We start from the raw sequence: 16206 nt of genomic DNA on the forward strand, positions 1-16206 counted from the left end.
GTTGTTTTTTGGGGTGTTGAGTTGTGTAAGTTCTTTATATATTTTGGATTCTAACCCTTTATCAGATATGTCATTTGCAAATATCTTCTCCCATTCAGTAGGTTGTCTTTCAGTTTTGTTGATCGTTTTCTCCACTGTGCAGAAGCTTTTTATTTTGATGAAATCCCAATAGTTTATTTTTGCTTTTATTTCCCTTGCCTTAGGAGACATATCTAGAAAAACGTTGCTATGGATGATGTCAGAGACATTACTGCCTGTAATCTCTTCTAGTATTTTTATGGTTTCAGGTCTCCCATTTACATCTTTAATTGATTTTGAGTTTTTGTGTGTGATGTAAGAAAGTGGTCCAGTTTCATTCTTTTGCATGTTGTTCAATTTTCCCAACACCATTTGTTAAAGATACTTATTTTCTTTTCCCATTGTATATCCTTGCTTCTTCTGTTGGAGACTAATTCAACATATAATCATGGGTTTGTTTCTGAGCTTTCTATCTTGTTCCATTGATCCATGTGTCTATTTTTGTGCCAATACCATGCTGTTTTGATTACTACAGCTTTGTAATGTAATTTGAAATCTGGAATTGTGATGCCTCCAGTTTCGTTTTTCTTCCTCAAAATTGTTTTGGTTATTCAGGGTCTTTTGTGGTTCCATACAGATTTTACTATTATTTGTTCTAGTTGTGTGAAAAATGCTGTTTGTATTTTGATAGGGATTACATTAAATATATACATTGCTTTGGGCAATATGGACATTTCAACATTTGTTCTTCCTATTCATGAGCATGGAATATCTTTCCATTTGTTTCTGTCATCTTGAATTTCTTTCATCAGTATTATACAGTTTTCAGACTATAAGCCTTTTACCTTCTTGGTTAAGTTTATTTATAGGTATTTTATTATTTTTGTGTAATAGTAAATGGGATTGTTTCTTAATCTTTCTGTTGTTTCATTATTAGTGCATAGAAGTACAAGGGATTTCTGTACATTTATTTTTGTACTCTGTGACCTTCCTGAATTCATTTACCAGTTTATCAGCTCTAGTAGTTTTTATACATTTAAATATATAAACTGAGTAAAGTCTTTAGGGTTTTCTCATCTTATGTGCAAATAGTGAAAATTTTACTTCTTCCTTACCTATTTGAATGCCTTTTATTCCTTTCTTTTGTTTGCTGTGGCTAAGATTTCCAGTACTATGTTGAATAAAAGTAGTAAGAGTGCAAATCCTTGTCTTGTTCCTGATCTTAGGAAGAAAGCTCTGTTTTTCCCAATTGAGTATGATATCAGCTGAGGGTTTTTCATATATGGACTTTATTGTGTTGAGGTATGTTCTCTCTAACCCTATTTTATTGAAGGTTTTTATTATGAATGGATGTTGTACATTGTCAAATACTTTTTCTGCATTTACTGAAATGATCATAATTTTTTAATATTTTCTCTTTTTGATGTGATGTATCATATTGATTACATTTGCAAATATTGAACCAGTCTTGCAACCCAGGAATAAATCCCACTTGGTCATGGTGAATGATTTTTTTAAATATATATTGTGGGATTCATTTTGCTAACATTTTGTTGAGGATTTTTGCATCTATGTTCATCAGAGATATTGGCCGTAGCTCTCTTTTTTTTGTAGTGTGTTTATCTGGTTTTGGTATCAGGATAATGCATGTCTCATAGGACGAATTTGAAAGTTTTCCTTCCTCTTCAATGTTTTGTAATAGTTTGAGAAGATTAAATATTAACTGTTCTTTAAATGTTTGGTAGAATTCACCTGTGAAGCCAGCTGGTCCTGGACCTTTGCTTGTTGGGAGCTTTTTGATTACTGATTCAATTTCACTGCCAGTAATTTGCCTGTTCAAATATTTTATTTCTTCCGGATTTGATTTTGGAAGATTGTAAGTTTCTAGGGATTTATCCAGTTCTTCTAGGTTGTTCACCCTTATCTTGCTCTTGATCTTAGTTAGGGTAAAGCATTCAGTCTTTCACCATTAAGTATGATGCTAGCTATTGGCTTTTTGTAGTGCTCTTTATTAAACTGAGGTAATTTCTCTCTATTCCTAACTTGCTGAGAGTTTTTATCTTAAATGACTGTTGAGTTTTCTCAAATTCTTTTACTTCGTCAATTGATATGATCATATGATTTTTCTTCTTTAGCTGTTGATATGATGTTTTATACTACTGATTCTCAAATTGTTGAACCAGTCTTACAAATCTGGACTAAATCTAACTTGGTCACGGTGTAAAATTCTTTTTATACATTACTGGGTTTGGTTTGTTTATATTTTATTGAGAATTTGAGTCTAAGTTCATGAGAGATTAGTCTGTAGCTTTTTTTTTTTTTTTTTTTAATATATTGTCTTCGTCTGATTTTGGTATCAGGGTAATAACCTCATAAAGTTAGTTGGAGAGTCTTTCCTCCTCTTCTATTTCCTGGAAGAAATGATAAAATTGGTGTTCTTTAAACCTTTTTTTTGTAGTTTTATTTATTTTGAAAGAGAGAGCATGAGCAGAAAGGGGGGGGGGGGCGGAGAGAGAATTCCAAGCAGGTTCCACACTGTCAGCAGTGCCTGATGTGGGGCTCAAATTCATGAACCATGAGATCATGTCCTGACCCAAAATCAGGCTTAACCGACTGAGCCATGCAGGTGCCCCAAAATTGATGCTCTTTAAATGCATGGCACAATTCTCTAGTAAAATCCTGTGGATCTAGAAAGTTCTTTTGGGGGAGCTTTATAATGCATTCTTCTAAGTTACCAAATTTCTGAATGTAGTTTGTAGTATTTTCTTATTACTTTTTTAATTGATGCAAGTTCTATCGTAATACCACCTATATTGTTTGTGTCTTCTTTCTTTTTAATCTTTGTCAGTATTGCTAGGGGCTTATAAATTTCATTGATTTTTTTTTCCCCCAAAGAAACAGCTTTTTGTTTCATTGATTTTTCTCTATTGTTTTTCTGTTTTCAACTTCAGATATCTCTGCACTATTATTTTCTTCCTTCTGCTTGTTTTAGGTTTACTTTTTCTCTTCTAGCTTCTTAATGCAGAGACTTATTTATTGGAGACCTTTTCTCATTTCAAATATAAGCATTTAATGGTATAAATTTTCTTCTCAGCACTGTTTTAGTTACTTCCCACATAATTTGATATGTCATTTTTCCATTTTCATCTACTCTATGTATTTTTTTATTTCCTTTGAGTTTTAGTCTTTGATTCATGGATTAAGAGATATGCTATTTTCCTGTTGGTTTTCTATTATCAATTTCTAGTTTAATTTCATTATGGTCAGAGACATATTATAATCATACTGTGTATGACTATAATTCCTTTAAATGTGTTAAGGTTTGTCTTATGGCCTAGAATATGGTATCACAGTGAATGTTCCATGGGCACTTGAAAAAAATACATGTTCTACTGTTGAGGGGTGGAGTTCTAAATAAATTAGTTAAATCCTGATGCCTTATGATATTGTTCAGATTTTCTATATCCTTGATGATTTTTTGGTCTAGTAATTCTATTATAGAGAGAGAATTGCTGTAGTCTTCAGCCATAACTGGTACATGAACATTTAGAATCATCGTGTCTTCCTGGTGGACTGAACCTTTTATCATAATGCAATGTCTCTCTTTGTCTCTAATAACATTCCTTGTTCTGAAGTCTATCTTACCATAAATTAATAGATACTCACACCTTTTTAATTTTTATTACTGTTTGCATGACATATTCTTTTCCATATTTTTACTTTCCACCTACCTATATCATTATACAGTGAGTTTCTTGTTGGCAGCATATAACTGGGTAATTTTTTCAATCTTCTCTGAAAATCTCTGTCTTTTGCTTATTATATTTGGACCATTTACACGTAAGGTAATTGTTAATACGTTATTCAGTGTCCCATTTATTATTTGTTTCCTCTGGTTCTCATTTCTATGTTTATCTTTTCTTGTTCTGGGAGTTACTTGAAAGTTTTTGTAGTACTCCATCTTGATTTACTTATATTCTTTTTGATTGTGCATCTTTGTAAAGCTTTCAGAATAGTTGTTGTAGATATTACAATATACATACTTATCACAATCTCTTGGCATTACCATTTAAATACTTCAAATGAAATATAGATATCTTACTTACATTTGGGTCCCTTACATTTCCCTACTTTTAAATATCATTGTCTTGAGTATCAGATGAGTTATAATTTTTGTTTTAATCATCAAATACGATTTATACAACTTAGGAAAATGACAGTGTGAGGATTAATTTTATGTGTCAAACCCTGACTGGGCTATGTGGTGTCCAGATATTTGGTCAAATGTTATTTTGGGTGCTTCTGTGAATTTTGGATTGGTCTCACATTTAAATATATAAACTGAGTAAAGCAGATTGTTCTCCCTAATGTGGGCAGGCCTCATCCAGTCAGTTGCAGGCCTGAATAGAACAAAAGGCTGATCCTCCCTGAATAAGAAGGAATTCTTCCTGCCTGACTGCCTTTGACCTGGGACATAATTTTTTCCTGTCCTCAGATTTAAACATTGTCTCTTCCTGGGTCTAATCAGGCTGCAGGAAAAACTGCATCCCCGCTCTTCTCAGATGCCCCTCTGAGGTTCCCAGGTTCACTCAGGAGCCTGTGTGCTCACTAAGCCCATAGGAAATCAGAAGAATGCTTCAGTTCTATTTGCCCCTTGCTAGGGGCCAGAAATACCATTGTCTTACTGTCTCTCTGGACCCTCTGAGGCATCAGACTACTTTGTCTGGATCCAAGACTAATCTGTGGTTTCTGTTATTTCCACCCACCCCTTGGGACTAGATGGGGAAAGGAGTAAGGATCCTTCCCATGCAGACTAAGTTATCTAAGCTCTCTTCGCATTACCTGTTTCTCCCTTATGTGGCCAGAGTGTTCTTACAATATTTGACCAACGACAGTGTTGGGAAAGGGATCTTGCTACTACTCATAATGATTTCCTTGCTCAGGAAAAAAAACTACATTGGTACATTCACACACACACACACACACACACACACACACACACACACACACAAATGGTTTTAGCTGCACTGTAAGAGTCTTCCTATTCTTCCAGAAGCTGAGATTTAATGGTTTGAATTCTAAGTTTAGTGAAAGAACTGCCCGTGGTTAGGGGTTAGTCACTTCTTACCCAGAGAAATGGCTTAAGTCTCAACTACCACACTGTGGACCCCATGCTCACCCCTGCCAACCCCTACACTATAATGAGACTGACTGACAGGAGGCAAAGCTACCTCTGAAACAGACAGATCTTGGGAAGGCTACCTCTACTATAACATCCCTTCTCCTTTGTGGGGAAGATGAGCTACCACTTTCCTCTGTGTACCAGTCTGTTAGGGCTGCTGTAACAAAAGCACCACAAACTGAGTGGCCTAACAATAGAGATACATCATCTCACAGTTCAGGCAGTCCAGGTTTAAGGTGTGGCAGGGTTGGTTCTTTCCGGAAACTCTGAGAGAAGGACTGATTTCAGATCTCTCTCCTTGATTTGTAGATGGCTGTCTTCTCCCTGTGTCTCTTTACATCATTTCTTTTTGTATGTCTGTAAGTCCAAATTTCCCCTTTTTACAAGGATATCAGTCATATTGAATTAGGGTCAACCTAACCCTAAAAACTTCATTTTAATTTACTTTGCAAAGTCCCAATCTTACAAATTCTGAAGTGCTGATGATTAGGATTCCAACATATCTTTTTTTTTTTTCCAGAGGGACAAATTTTAGCCCACAACACTCCCCAAAGCCAAGCAATGGGCGAAAAGAGAGAGTGACTCTTTGTTCCTTGATTATGTGTCTTCTTTGTCAGTGGACTTCCAAGTCTCCCCTGTGCTACCTGAGCAGGCAAGAAAAATGTGGAGTCCCCCACACCCCACTCCACTTCTACCTGCCTGTGCCCCAGGGGCTCCAGGCTTTGAAGAGGAATGTTAGTTGTCAGATGTATTTTGCACATTCCCTCAAGCCCTAAGAGTTGATAAGTACCTAGATAAGAAGAGAGGACACAATCTCACCAGGACTGCCACAATGTGGGAGAAAAAAGCACACACAATTGAGGAATGGAGTCTTTTGCTACAATGTGGGGGTAAGCCAGGAGATGCAACTAAATTTCAGGGATTCCCAATGCCTAAGGGATACTTTGGGGGAGTTCTTCATCCAGAGGGGACATTAGGAGCACTTGTGACCCACAGACACAAACAGAATAGTAATCCCCTACCAAGAACAGCACTGCAACCTTGCCAAGGCTGTTAGGTAAGGCCACCTCCACCCATCCATCCCTACCTAGGGAGAAGGGCAGGCCAAAGCATGGGAGGCTGGAGGCTAACTGTATCCCATGTTCCATTCTAAACTCCAGGATCTATCTAGCCAAATCTTAATCCAACTCTGACATGGATTTTTTTTTTATATAGAGCTGAATCATTCAAGTCAGAATACTTCTGAATATTCAAAAGTGAGAAGTTATGGGCTGAGAAAGTGTTAAGGGAACTGCTATCCAGCAGGAAACAGATGTTTGATAGATCAAAACTAAAGAAAGTGACTGGAAAAAATAAAAGCATGACAGGCTTGTTCCTCAGTGAGTTGAGACTCTAAATAGTAGATAAGTGTACAGGCACACACACAGCACTAAGGCACAGTCCACTTTAGTGCCTGCTGTTTCACTTAGCATGAGATTGTGGACAGATTCTCCTGTCATTAGGTATTCTTCAAAAATATAATTTCTTAAAAAAAAAATATATATATATATAATTTCTTAATGTTTATTTATTTTGAGAGTGAGGGTGAGAGCAGGGGAGGGGCAGAGAGAGAGGGAGAGAGAAAATCCCAAGAAGGCTCCACATTCTTAATGTGGAGCCCGACACGGGGCTCGAACTCACGAACCGTTAGATCATGACCTGAACTGAAATTGAATCAGATGCTTAACTGACCAAGCCACCCAGGTGCCTCCCAAATATAATTTTTAATGCCTATAGTTTCTATCATTCATCTTATAAATGTACTATAATGTATGTAACCTTTCTTCTATTGGACATTCAGGATACACCTAATATTTTGGAATTATAAATCGTGCCATGAGAATCTTTGTACACACATCTATGTTTAATTTCTGTTTCAAAGAGAGAAAGATATTGTTATACCTACTATTTTTTCAAATGGGAGGATTAATGTTAACCACTTCCAGACATTAACTGACTTGTCTTCATCATATGCTAAACCCATCTTCTGACAATGGATAATTGACTACATTATCAGTATATAAAAATTGCCCTTTATATCTAATGTAAAACTTGAAAAGCTGACTCATTTTCTTACCCATCTTCCCATATAATAATATTGTCTTATATTAGATGATGAACTATATTTTACTAATAGAATACATCCATAATATCCTGGGTATGTCTTAGCTAAATTTATTCATGTCAGCTAATTTCATTAGCATGGAGAAACTCATGAGTTGGAGCTTTACATGCCTAATTTCAAAACCCATCAAAATGAATAGTATGCCACATGATAGCAACCATTTGTGACCACAAATAGACCAAACACATAGGTCTGACATTAACCTGAGTGTTACTGCATGGCAGAAAATGGCAGCAAAGTAGTGACAAAGAATAACAGCTTCACTGCTAATTAATTAAATTGGAACTCTCCAATTGGAACTCTCCATCTTCCATTTCCATGCCAAATTATTTCCTCTCCATTCCTAGTCTGAAAATTGGAGATAATTGTAGTAACTACTTCAAGGTTGATGAAAAGATTAAAGGAGAAAATTCCTATAAAGGACCAAAACATGTCCCATAAAATATGATCAGTTAATGTTAGCTACTAATATCACTAATTAGAAGTCACAGGTTACCTCAATCTAGGCATAGATGTTTGGGTTCTAACAGACAGGATTCAAATCTTTACTCAGGGCTATTTGCTGTCTGACTCAGATATAAGACAATAAATCGGTTTTCAACCTGACACCAACTCTATTTCAATATGCGAATACAGATATATTAATGCATCTAATACTTACATTATCATCATAATAAATAAAGACAAAATGGAAAAGTAATTTTCCACTATCATCATGAATGTGTGTGTCATATCCTCAAAGTTCCTTTAAGTTCTCCCACCGCACACTAAGTACTGACTGGGGAAAATAATTTAATGAAATTCAAGAAGTATAAAGAAGTAGTTAGGTTCAGCTTTAAATATAAAAATTATGTCTTTATAGCACACACACAACATTCAGTGGAGCTGAATACGGATCACAGCATAACTTCACAAAGTAAGAAACCATGTAAGAGCACCAAGTGAATCCCACCCAACGGCTGCTCTGCATCATCAACACTGCAGGGTGAACGAACAGTTTGCTGGAATGGAATGTGGAGCTCTTCCACTTACGAGGAAGCTTATCTTGACCTCCCTCATAAACCTGGGTAGGAGGCCCCGTTTTTGTGCAGATCTTCACCACGGATAAGAGTAAATTTCACATTTTCTTTAGTTGTGTCCGAGTGAAGATACCCAATGACCAGCAGTGTGGAAGAGGAAGGGCTGCCTAAGATAAAGGATTTGAAAGAACGTTTCCCAGATTCAGGACAGATGCGGGAAATGTGAAAATTCCTAAGCTTCTGCCTCTACCCAGCCTACAGGACAGGGTGAGAGGTAAGAGGTGAGGCAAGAAGGTGCTTGCAGTAGGCCAGAGCTCAGAGGTAAGCCTTGTTGGTTTTGGCAATGCCTGTTCCTATTGTTAGAACACCACTGGCATGTTGCTGCCAGCTCCCTAAAAGAATATAACATGTCTCACACTCAAGATTAATGCTCCTTTTCTGCACCACGGGATGTTATAAATAAAGCTGTAGCTTTTTATGTACTATCAAGTAGTACGCTACCCTACAGAAAGCAGATGAAGGAAACCCAAGAAAGCCTAATTTTGCAGAGAAGGGGAACAAAAAACTGACATCACTGATCTATTTTAAACACATTTCAAAATACATTAGGAAATGTTCACACACTATGGGAATAAGGACCAAGTCTACAATCCAATACACAAAGTGTATGTGAGTGTGTGTAATGTTTGTATCTAATATATATGAATTTTATACACACACACACACACACACACACACACACACACACACACTCACTGAGAAGTAACAAACAGCTCTTGGAATTACCTGTGGGGAAAAGAATACAGGTTATTGTGGTGGTAGTTTCATGGTGAAAGAGGTCTTGTTCTAAATCCTTCACTTTCTAGAACAGCGGCATCTCTCCCAATAGCACATGGAACCCCTGGGCCTTTCCACCTACCTGCGCTGGTGTTGGTGCTGGGGCTGGCCAGCAGCTGCCCAGAGCCCTGGGCTGGTGGTGGGGGCTGCCCATCACTCAGCTGCTTGACTCGTTTGCGGTGGGATTTACCGTTGTAATGGACCTGGGCCTGGGCTGCGGAGTTCAGCTGGATGTTGCACACCTCACAGAAGGAGAACAGAATTTTCTTTTTCTCTTTACTCAACTGGTCCTCAGGCCTGTCATTCTTTAACCCCTTTTCTTCAAAGCCCCGTAGAAAAGTTGCCATATTCATAATACCATCTTCAGGGTAGTTGTTAGGGCTTAATGAGTACTTCATACCTGAAATTTAAAAAAAGTACAAGTGCTTGCAAAATATATGCTTTCTGATTTTCTAGTATGATTACAATTAATTTTCATGATATGGCTTCAGCTAAAAGTCTCCCAGCTGCTCAATGGATGCTCTTTGAAAAAGTCATCACAGCTAACTGATTGAACAAATATGGTCTTTGGACATTTTTTTCTGTCTGTAGTGCTTCCTACTTTATTCCTGACCCACCCTCCTTCCATCTCTCAATTCCTTTGCCCTTTTAACTCCTGCCCACCGCTTAATCTTAGCTGGAAGAATACCATCTCCAGGCAACCCATCAGACCCGGTTTTCAGCTCATATAGTGACCGCCCTTCAGAGCATATGTATGCATTTCATACATAGTTGTGCAATTTGATCAATGAGGGAAGTAACTTCATTTCTGATGTCCCCTAAGGCCTAGAACTGTACTGTTTAAATAACAGGCACTTAAATACCTTTTGGAGGAAAGAATAAATATTATGAACCCGGAACTGTGAAAAAGGGTATGTATAGACACAAAAGTATATATAATACATGCGCACCTGCCAACAGTCACATGCCCTAACCAGGGGAGGAGCTGAATAACAAAGATTAAAACATAGTATGTCTGCAACTTACATTAGGTTGTGTTCCAAAAGCCCCTTTATAAGTCAGCCAATGGGAATTTGAACATGCTTTCTTACAGTTGTAGTGAAACAAATTGTATTTAGGTTTCCAGATTAGCCCATAAATATCAATTTAATTTTTGATGAGGTTGAAATGCAGAACATCTGAAATAAAAAATAAAAGAAATACAATAAATGGTAAGCTAATAATTGAAAATTAGAAAAAGAGTAGAGTAGACTAAGATATAATTTTAAAGTACTGATTTTTTTTCTTCATGTAGTTAGATAAGGGCATACTGATAGAGTATAACTTAAATGAAGATTTTAAAGGAGACTTTTCAGTACCTCAAGGTCCTTGGGTGATAAAGATGGCCTTGGCTTTTTATTTTGCTCAGTCCCACTTTAACATACGTTATTTTTTCATTTTATTTAAGACCACTGTTACAAGCATTTTCATACTTAATTAGAAAACCTCGGATTTTTCCCAGTTCCTTTTTCCTAAGGAAAGTCACTTTACTAGTTGAACAGAACACCTCACTTCTGATACTTCTGGTCACCAAATATATGGAAGTTTTTCCCCAAGCCCAGCAATTCTCTGTGACACCAGCTGGGTGTCCTTCACTGTAACTCAATTTTGACACTATATACCCAGAGAGAGCATCAGATCACACAGGTTAAGGGCTCAGTCCCACAAGACTGCCCCTAACCCCCCCACCCCACACACACTTCAGATTGGCTGAGGTGAAGAGTACTGTGCTATGAGGAATGAAGAATTCAAATAAAGAAAGGATTGTGGTTTATGAGGGACTTCTGTCTATGGTGGAATGACATTGGCTCTAAGCTATTCTGTTGATCCATGGTGACTTAGAGCTGTATGAAAAGGAACGACAAGCTACAGACTATTCTGTATTTGGAGTATTTACCTATTAAATGTTTAAAATTCAGAAAATGAATTATAGCACAGGCTATGACCATAAAGATAGAGGTTGATTCTATGTATACAGTGTGCCAAAAAGAACACCTTATTTATGCCCATACACCCTATTGCAAAGTGCCATTATGTATTATACCATAGGCTAAGTCCTAACCTTCAATGAGTTGTCAGAAAATTGCTAATTTCAATATGTAAAACCTGTGTGTCCCATAAGTATTTTATCCAGATGCCACCATTTTAAGGAACCCCATTTCACAAAATTTATTATAAAATTTATTCAAATTATACATAAATGAGGTTTAAGCAATTTCCATAGGTGAGTTGCAGAAAATAATTGTTATAATTAAAATAGGATTTAACTGCAAATACATCAATATTTTTGCTTTTATCCCCTAAATCCAAAGCATTATGGTTTCACAAAACCATTTTTCTTATAAAACTTTAGAAAATATCAGTGCCACATAAAAGTTATGTTCAAATATACTACTTTGTGTTCTCTCAAAATATTAAAATTTATAAGAATTAGCTGAACTAATTGATAAAGAGATAAATAATTTTAAAATGAGCTCATCATTAATATATTATGCCCTATCTGGAAAACTAATCCATTGTAAAACATAAGTACAATCAAACATCATTTCTAACCTTGCAAGGATAGGTCAGATACCAACCCACTGAATCACTGAAATCTAAGTGCTATATTTCAATTCAAGCAACCAAAATCCTTGACTCAGCTGAGGACCGATGACACTTTTATCTGAAAATTTAATTCAACTTGGAGGTGGCTGGCTTTGCCTATTTTGCTAATTAACATATGATGTTTCACAGAAAAAGGACATACATCAAAATGTTCCATTTTAGTTTTGAAATCTAAAAAGTGATTTCTTTGTATTATCTTATAAAAGATAAATCCTACTTAGCTGTGATTTTCTGATTGCGATTTGTCTTAGAAATACATTATGCTTTAGAGTTATTTAAATATACGTATTCTAACTAAAAAGAAACTTTTAAAATGAAATGAATAGCTACATTAGAATTCTCCTGTAAAACCCTTCAGAATCCCAGAATCCTTCATAATCTTTATCCCTATTTTACTTCCTCCCAGAGTTACTCTCACTTACAGATAATCCCATAAGCCTCCAACACCACATTCATGGGCCACTCTAGGGAGAAGAGGGTACATTCTGTCCACCAAGTCCCAATTTATTAGTCCTGGCTCTGGCTTCACAATTTCCTCCTCTCAAGGGGAAAATATGTTTAGCTCCTCTTAAGAGCCACTTTCAAGCAGAATATCTTTCATTCCAGAGGTCTTGAGAAAAAGTCCTAGAGATGATAGAGAGGCAAGATAGCAGAGTCTCAATGTACACTTTTGGCCTGTGATGATATAATTTCTAGGCTTATAATATGTGTGTCACTGATATTTATAATGTCAATTTTCTGGTTAGGGGGAAGGTAAAAGTGAGTTTAAGTGGAAGAAGAATGAAAAATCTCATTTTCTGTTTTAAAGGTTTTTGTTTGTTTTTTTTTATCAGACTATCTTAAATTTCATGTTTCACTTGCGTAGGGAAGAAGGATCTTCAGGGGTAGCCATTCTGAAGTAGAGCAGTAGGCAGCATTCTGCTTTGGAATGCCATGCAAACTTACCTGCAGGTAAGAGAAGCCAGAACTAGATCAGGTACTCTGTGCTCTCTTTGTATGATTTTAACAGATTAGATGGTCAAACATTTAACATCCATGAAAGAATAAGATATTTTGGAACAGGTCAAGGAATAAGAAATTTGGTCCTCGAGTCGCTGCTTTTTGGGAAAAATATATGATAGGATAGGGGTGCCTGAGTGGCTAAGTAGGTTAAGCTTCCAACTTCGGCTAAAGTCATGATCTCAGGGTTCATGGGTTCGAGTCCCGCTTTTGGCTCTGTGCTGACAGCTCAGAGTCTAGAGCTGCTTCAGATTCTATGTCTCCCTCTCTATCTGCCCCTTCTCCACTCGTGCTCAATCTCTCTCTGTCTCAAAAATAAACAAACATTAAAAAAAAAAAAGCAATGTTAGTAAGCTGCTTAAAAAAAAAAAAAGCTGATAGGATAGTCAGTGACTAACTAAAGGAGTGACTTTTTTTTTTTTTTTAAGTTTTATTTATTTTTGGGACAGAGAGAGACAGAGCATGAACGGGGGAGGGGCAGAGAGAGAGGGAGACACAGAATCGGAAGCAGGCTCCAGGCTCCGAGACATCAGCCCAGAGCCTGATGCGGGGCTCGAACTCACGGACCGCGAGATCGTGACCTGGCTGAAGTCGGACGCTCACCCGACTGCGCCACCCAGGCGCCCCAAAAGGAGTGACTTTTAAATGACCAGGATGTGATGCATCAGGAAAGTTTATACCCAACTTTCCTGTGTAGTTATCCAATTGTTTTTTATAATAAATAGAAATTTTTTTATAATAATTATGATAAATCAGGAAACTAAATCAGAGGTAAGATATCTCCATTATGCATGTGGAAAATACATTCTTTGACACAAAACTGCCACACCAGACAGAGAACATGGGGAGAGATTTCCTCACTTCTACATAAGTATAAGTATGTAAGGCCCTGCCCCACCCCATGGATTTATTGTCTCATTTTCCAACTCAAGTCAATCAGTTTTATCCATTTCTCATTCATTCTTTAACCTATAACAATCTGGATCATAACCCTTTTCCAAATTTAGTAATTCTCTTTGAAACGTCACTATAAACACTTCCTTTTTTTTCAGGAGTTTTGGGGTTTTTTATTTGTTTTTTTTTTTAGAAAGAGACCATTGCAAGAGACACTTTTTTTTTTAATGTTTGTTTATTTTTAAGAGAGACAGAGACACAGTGTGAGCAGGGGAGGGGCGGAGAGAATGGGAGACACAGAATCAGAAGCAGGCTCCAGGCTCTGAGCTGTCAGCACAGAGCCTGATGCAGGTCTCGAACTCATGAACAGTGAGATCATGACCTGAGCTGAAGTTGGACACTTAACCAACTGAGCCACCCAGGTGCCCCTTGAGACAACACTTTTATCTTAGAAATCTCTGTGCATCTCAATATCTACAAGAAAAAAGTTTTTATTTTCTTTCTTTTTTTAAAAGTGAAATCCAAGTTAGTTAACATATGGTGTAATAATGGTTTCAGGGGTAGAATTTAGTGATTCATCACTTACATATAACACCCAGTGCTCATCCCAATTAAGTGCCCTCCTTAATGCCCATTAGCCATTTAGCTCATCCTCCCAGCCACCTCCCCTCCAGCAACCCTCAGTTTGTTCTCTGTATTTAAGAGTCTTATGGTTTGCCTCCCTCCTGTTTTTATTTTATTTTTCCTTCCCTTTGCCTATGTTCATAGGTTTTGTTCCTTAAATTCCACATATGAATGAAATCATATATTTATCTTTCTCTGACTGACTTATTTCATTTAGCATAATAAACTCTAGTTCCATCCACATTGTTGTAAATGGCAAGATTTCATTCTTTTTGATCACTAAGTAATATTCCATAATATATATACATACACAAATATGTGTGTGTGTATATGTGTGTGTGTGTACGCACACACACACACATATACACACACACATCTTTATCCATTCACTAGTCAATGGGCATTTGGGCTTTTTCCATACTTTGGCTATTGTTGATAGCGTTGCTATAAACATTGGGGTGCATGTGCCCCTTCAAACACTCCCTGATTGCCAAATCCAAGATGGTCCTCTCCTCACTCCTCATTTTTCTTGAAGTCCTCATGATGCTCCTCTTGCCAGGGTCTCTTCTTCTACTCTCCTGAAGCATTTTTTTTTTTTTTGTATAGCAAGCCTGGCACCCAACTCTCATATTAGCATTTTAATTACTTATAGAGTTTTATTATATTTGTATAGTAAATATCACTCAAGTTTATTGACTATCTAGGCAGAGCACTTGATGCTAGGGAAACAACAGTCAACAGGGTGGATCAGATGCCAGCCTGAAGGGATCCTGTAGTCTAATAAGAAATAGAGAGGAGAAAACAGGAAATTATAACAGAGTGATAAATGCTGCAGAAAAGTTTACCTTTTCCTTCCTTGCTAGATTTCAAGTTCCTTGAGGATAAGGACTGTGCTTTGTCTTTGTATCCTCAGCATCTAAGACTGTGTTTAGTACAAAGTAGGCACTTAATAAATATTTGCTGAATAAATGAATGCATTGTACATGTGTGGTGTGTAGCATGGGTTGTGAACACAATAACAGGTCAATGTTTTTCAATAATTTCAGCTTATAAGTGGGCTGAGTACACAGCTGTCTGCACCTTGAGATTTTAAAAACAGCAGTACCTATGCATGCCCAAAATGAAAAAAATACAACCACTAATTTGCAAACTAAAATTGCAATTACTTAGGGAAAACTCCTTCACCCCTTAACTGAAAACAAAATTAAGAGTTCAAATTCTACTGGGGAGTAAGTCACATACTAACATGAGCACATTTGTGCCAACATGGATATGACCTCTGCTCCCTCCTCAACTTTTACAGAGAATGGAGTGCTGGGTATAGAGGAAGCCACTGGGTAATCTTCAGCCCCCAGGCAAGCATGTGCTTTGTTCTCTTGTTGCTCCTGTAACCAACGGTCGGCATCAAGATCTAGACCTTGAATCTTCTGTGCACCCTATTGTCAATGCCTCTGGGTTTCCACCAGTTGCACTTAATTTTGTTTTGTTTTTTTTTTTAGCGTTTATTTATTTTTGAGACAGAGAGAGACAGAGCATGAATGGGGGAGGGTCAGAGAGAGGGAGATACAGAATCTGAAACAGGCTCCAGGCTCTGAGCTGTCAGCACAGAGCCCGACACGGGGCTCGAACTCACGGACCATGAGATCATGGCCTGAGCTGAAGTCCGCCGCTTAACCGACTGAGCCACCCAGGCGCCCCTCACTTAATTTTGATGTACCGGTCTGACTGGTGCTGGATGAACTTCTTGGTCCTCTTTTTAACAATCTTGGGTTTCGCCAGAGGTCTAAGGACAGCCAGGATACCTAATAACAATTGGTTCTTTT

General features: G+C 37.3%; 1 protein-coding gene across 2 annotated transcripts in view; it reads right to left on the reverse strand.

Moving 5' to 3' along the window:
• Window positions 1–10357, reverse strand: part of ZNF385B (zinc finger protein 385B) — a 329371-nt gene extending 319014 nt beyond the window's left edge. For both annotated transcript variants that reach the window (XM_043577196.1, XM_043577195.1), the window contains exons 1-2: window positions 10247–10357; window positions 9303–9620 (exon numbers count right to left, since the gene is read on the reverse strand). In XM_043577196.1, coding sequence (XP_043433131.1) covers window positions 9303–9618 — 316 coding nt within the window. In that variant the 5' untranslated portion in view covers window positions 9619–9620; window positions 10247–10357. The remainder of the gene's footprint in view (window positions 1–9302; window positions 9621–10246) is intronic.
• Window positions 10358–16206: the final 5849 nt, after the last annotated feature.

The sequence above is a fragment of the Prionailurus bengalensis genome, chromosome C1 (genome assembly GCF_016509475.1).
Source record: "Prionailurus bengalensis isolate Pbe53 chromosome C1, Fcat_Pben_1.1_paternal_pri, whole genome shotgun sequence".
NCBI classification, from domain to species: Eukaryota; Metazoa; Chordata; class Mammalia; order Carnivora; family Felidae; genus Prionailurus; species Prionailurus bengalensis.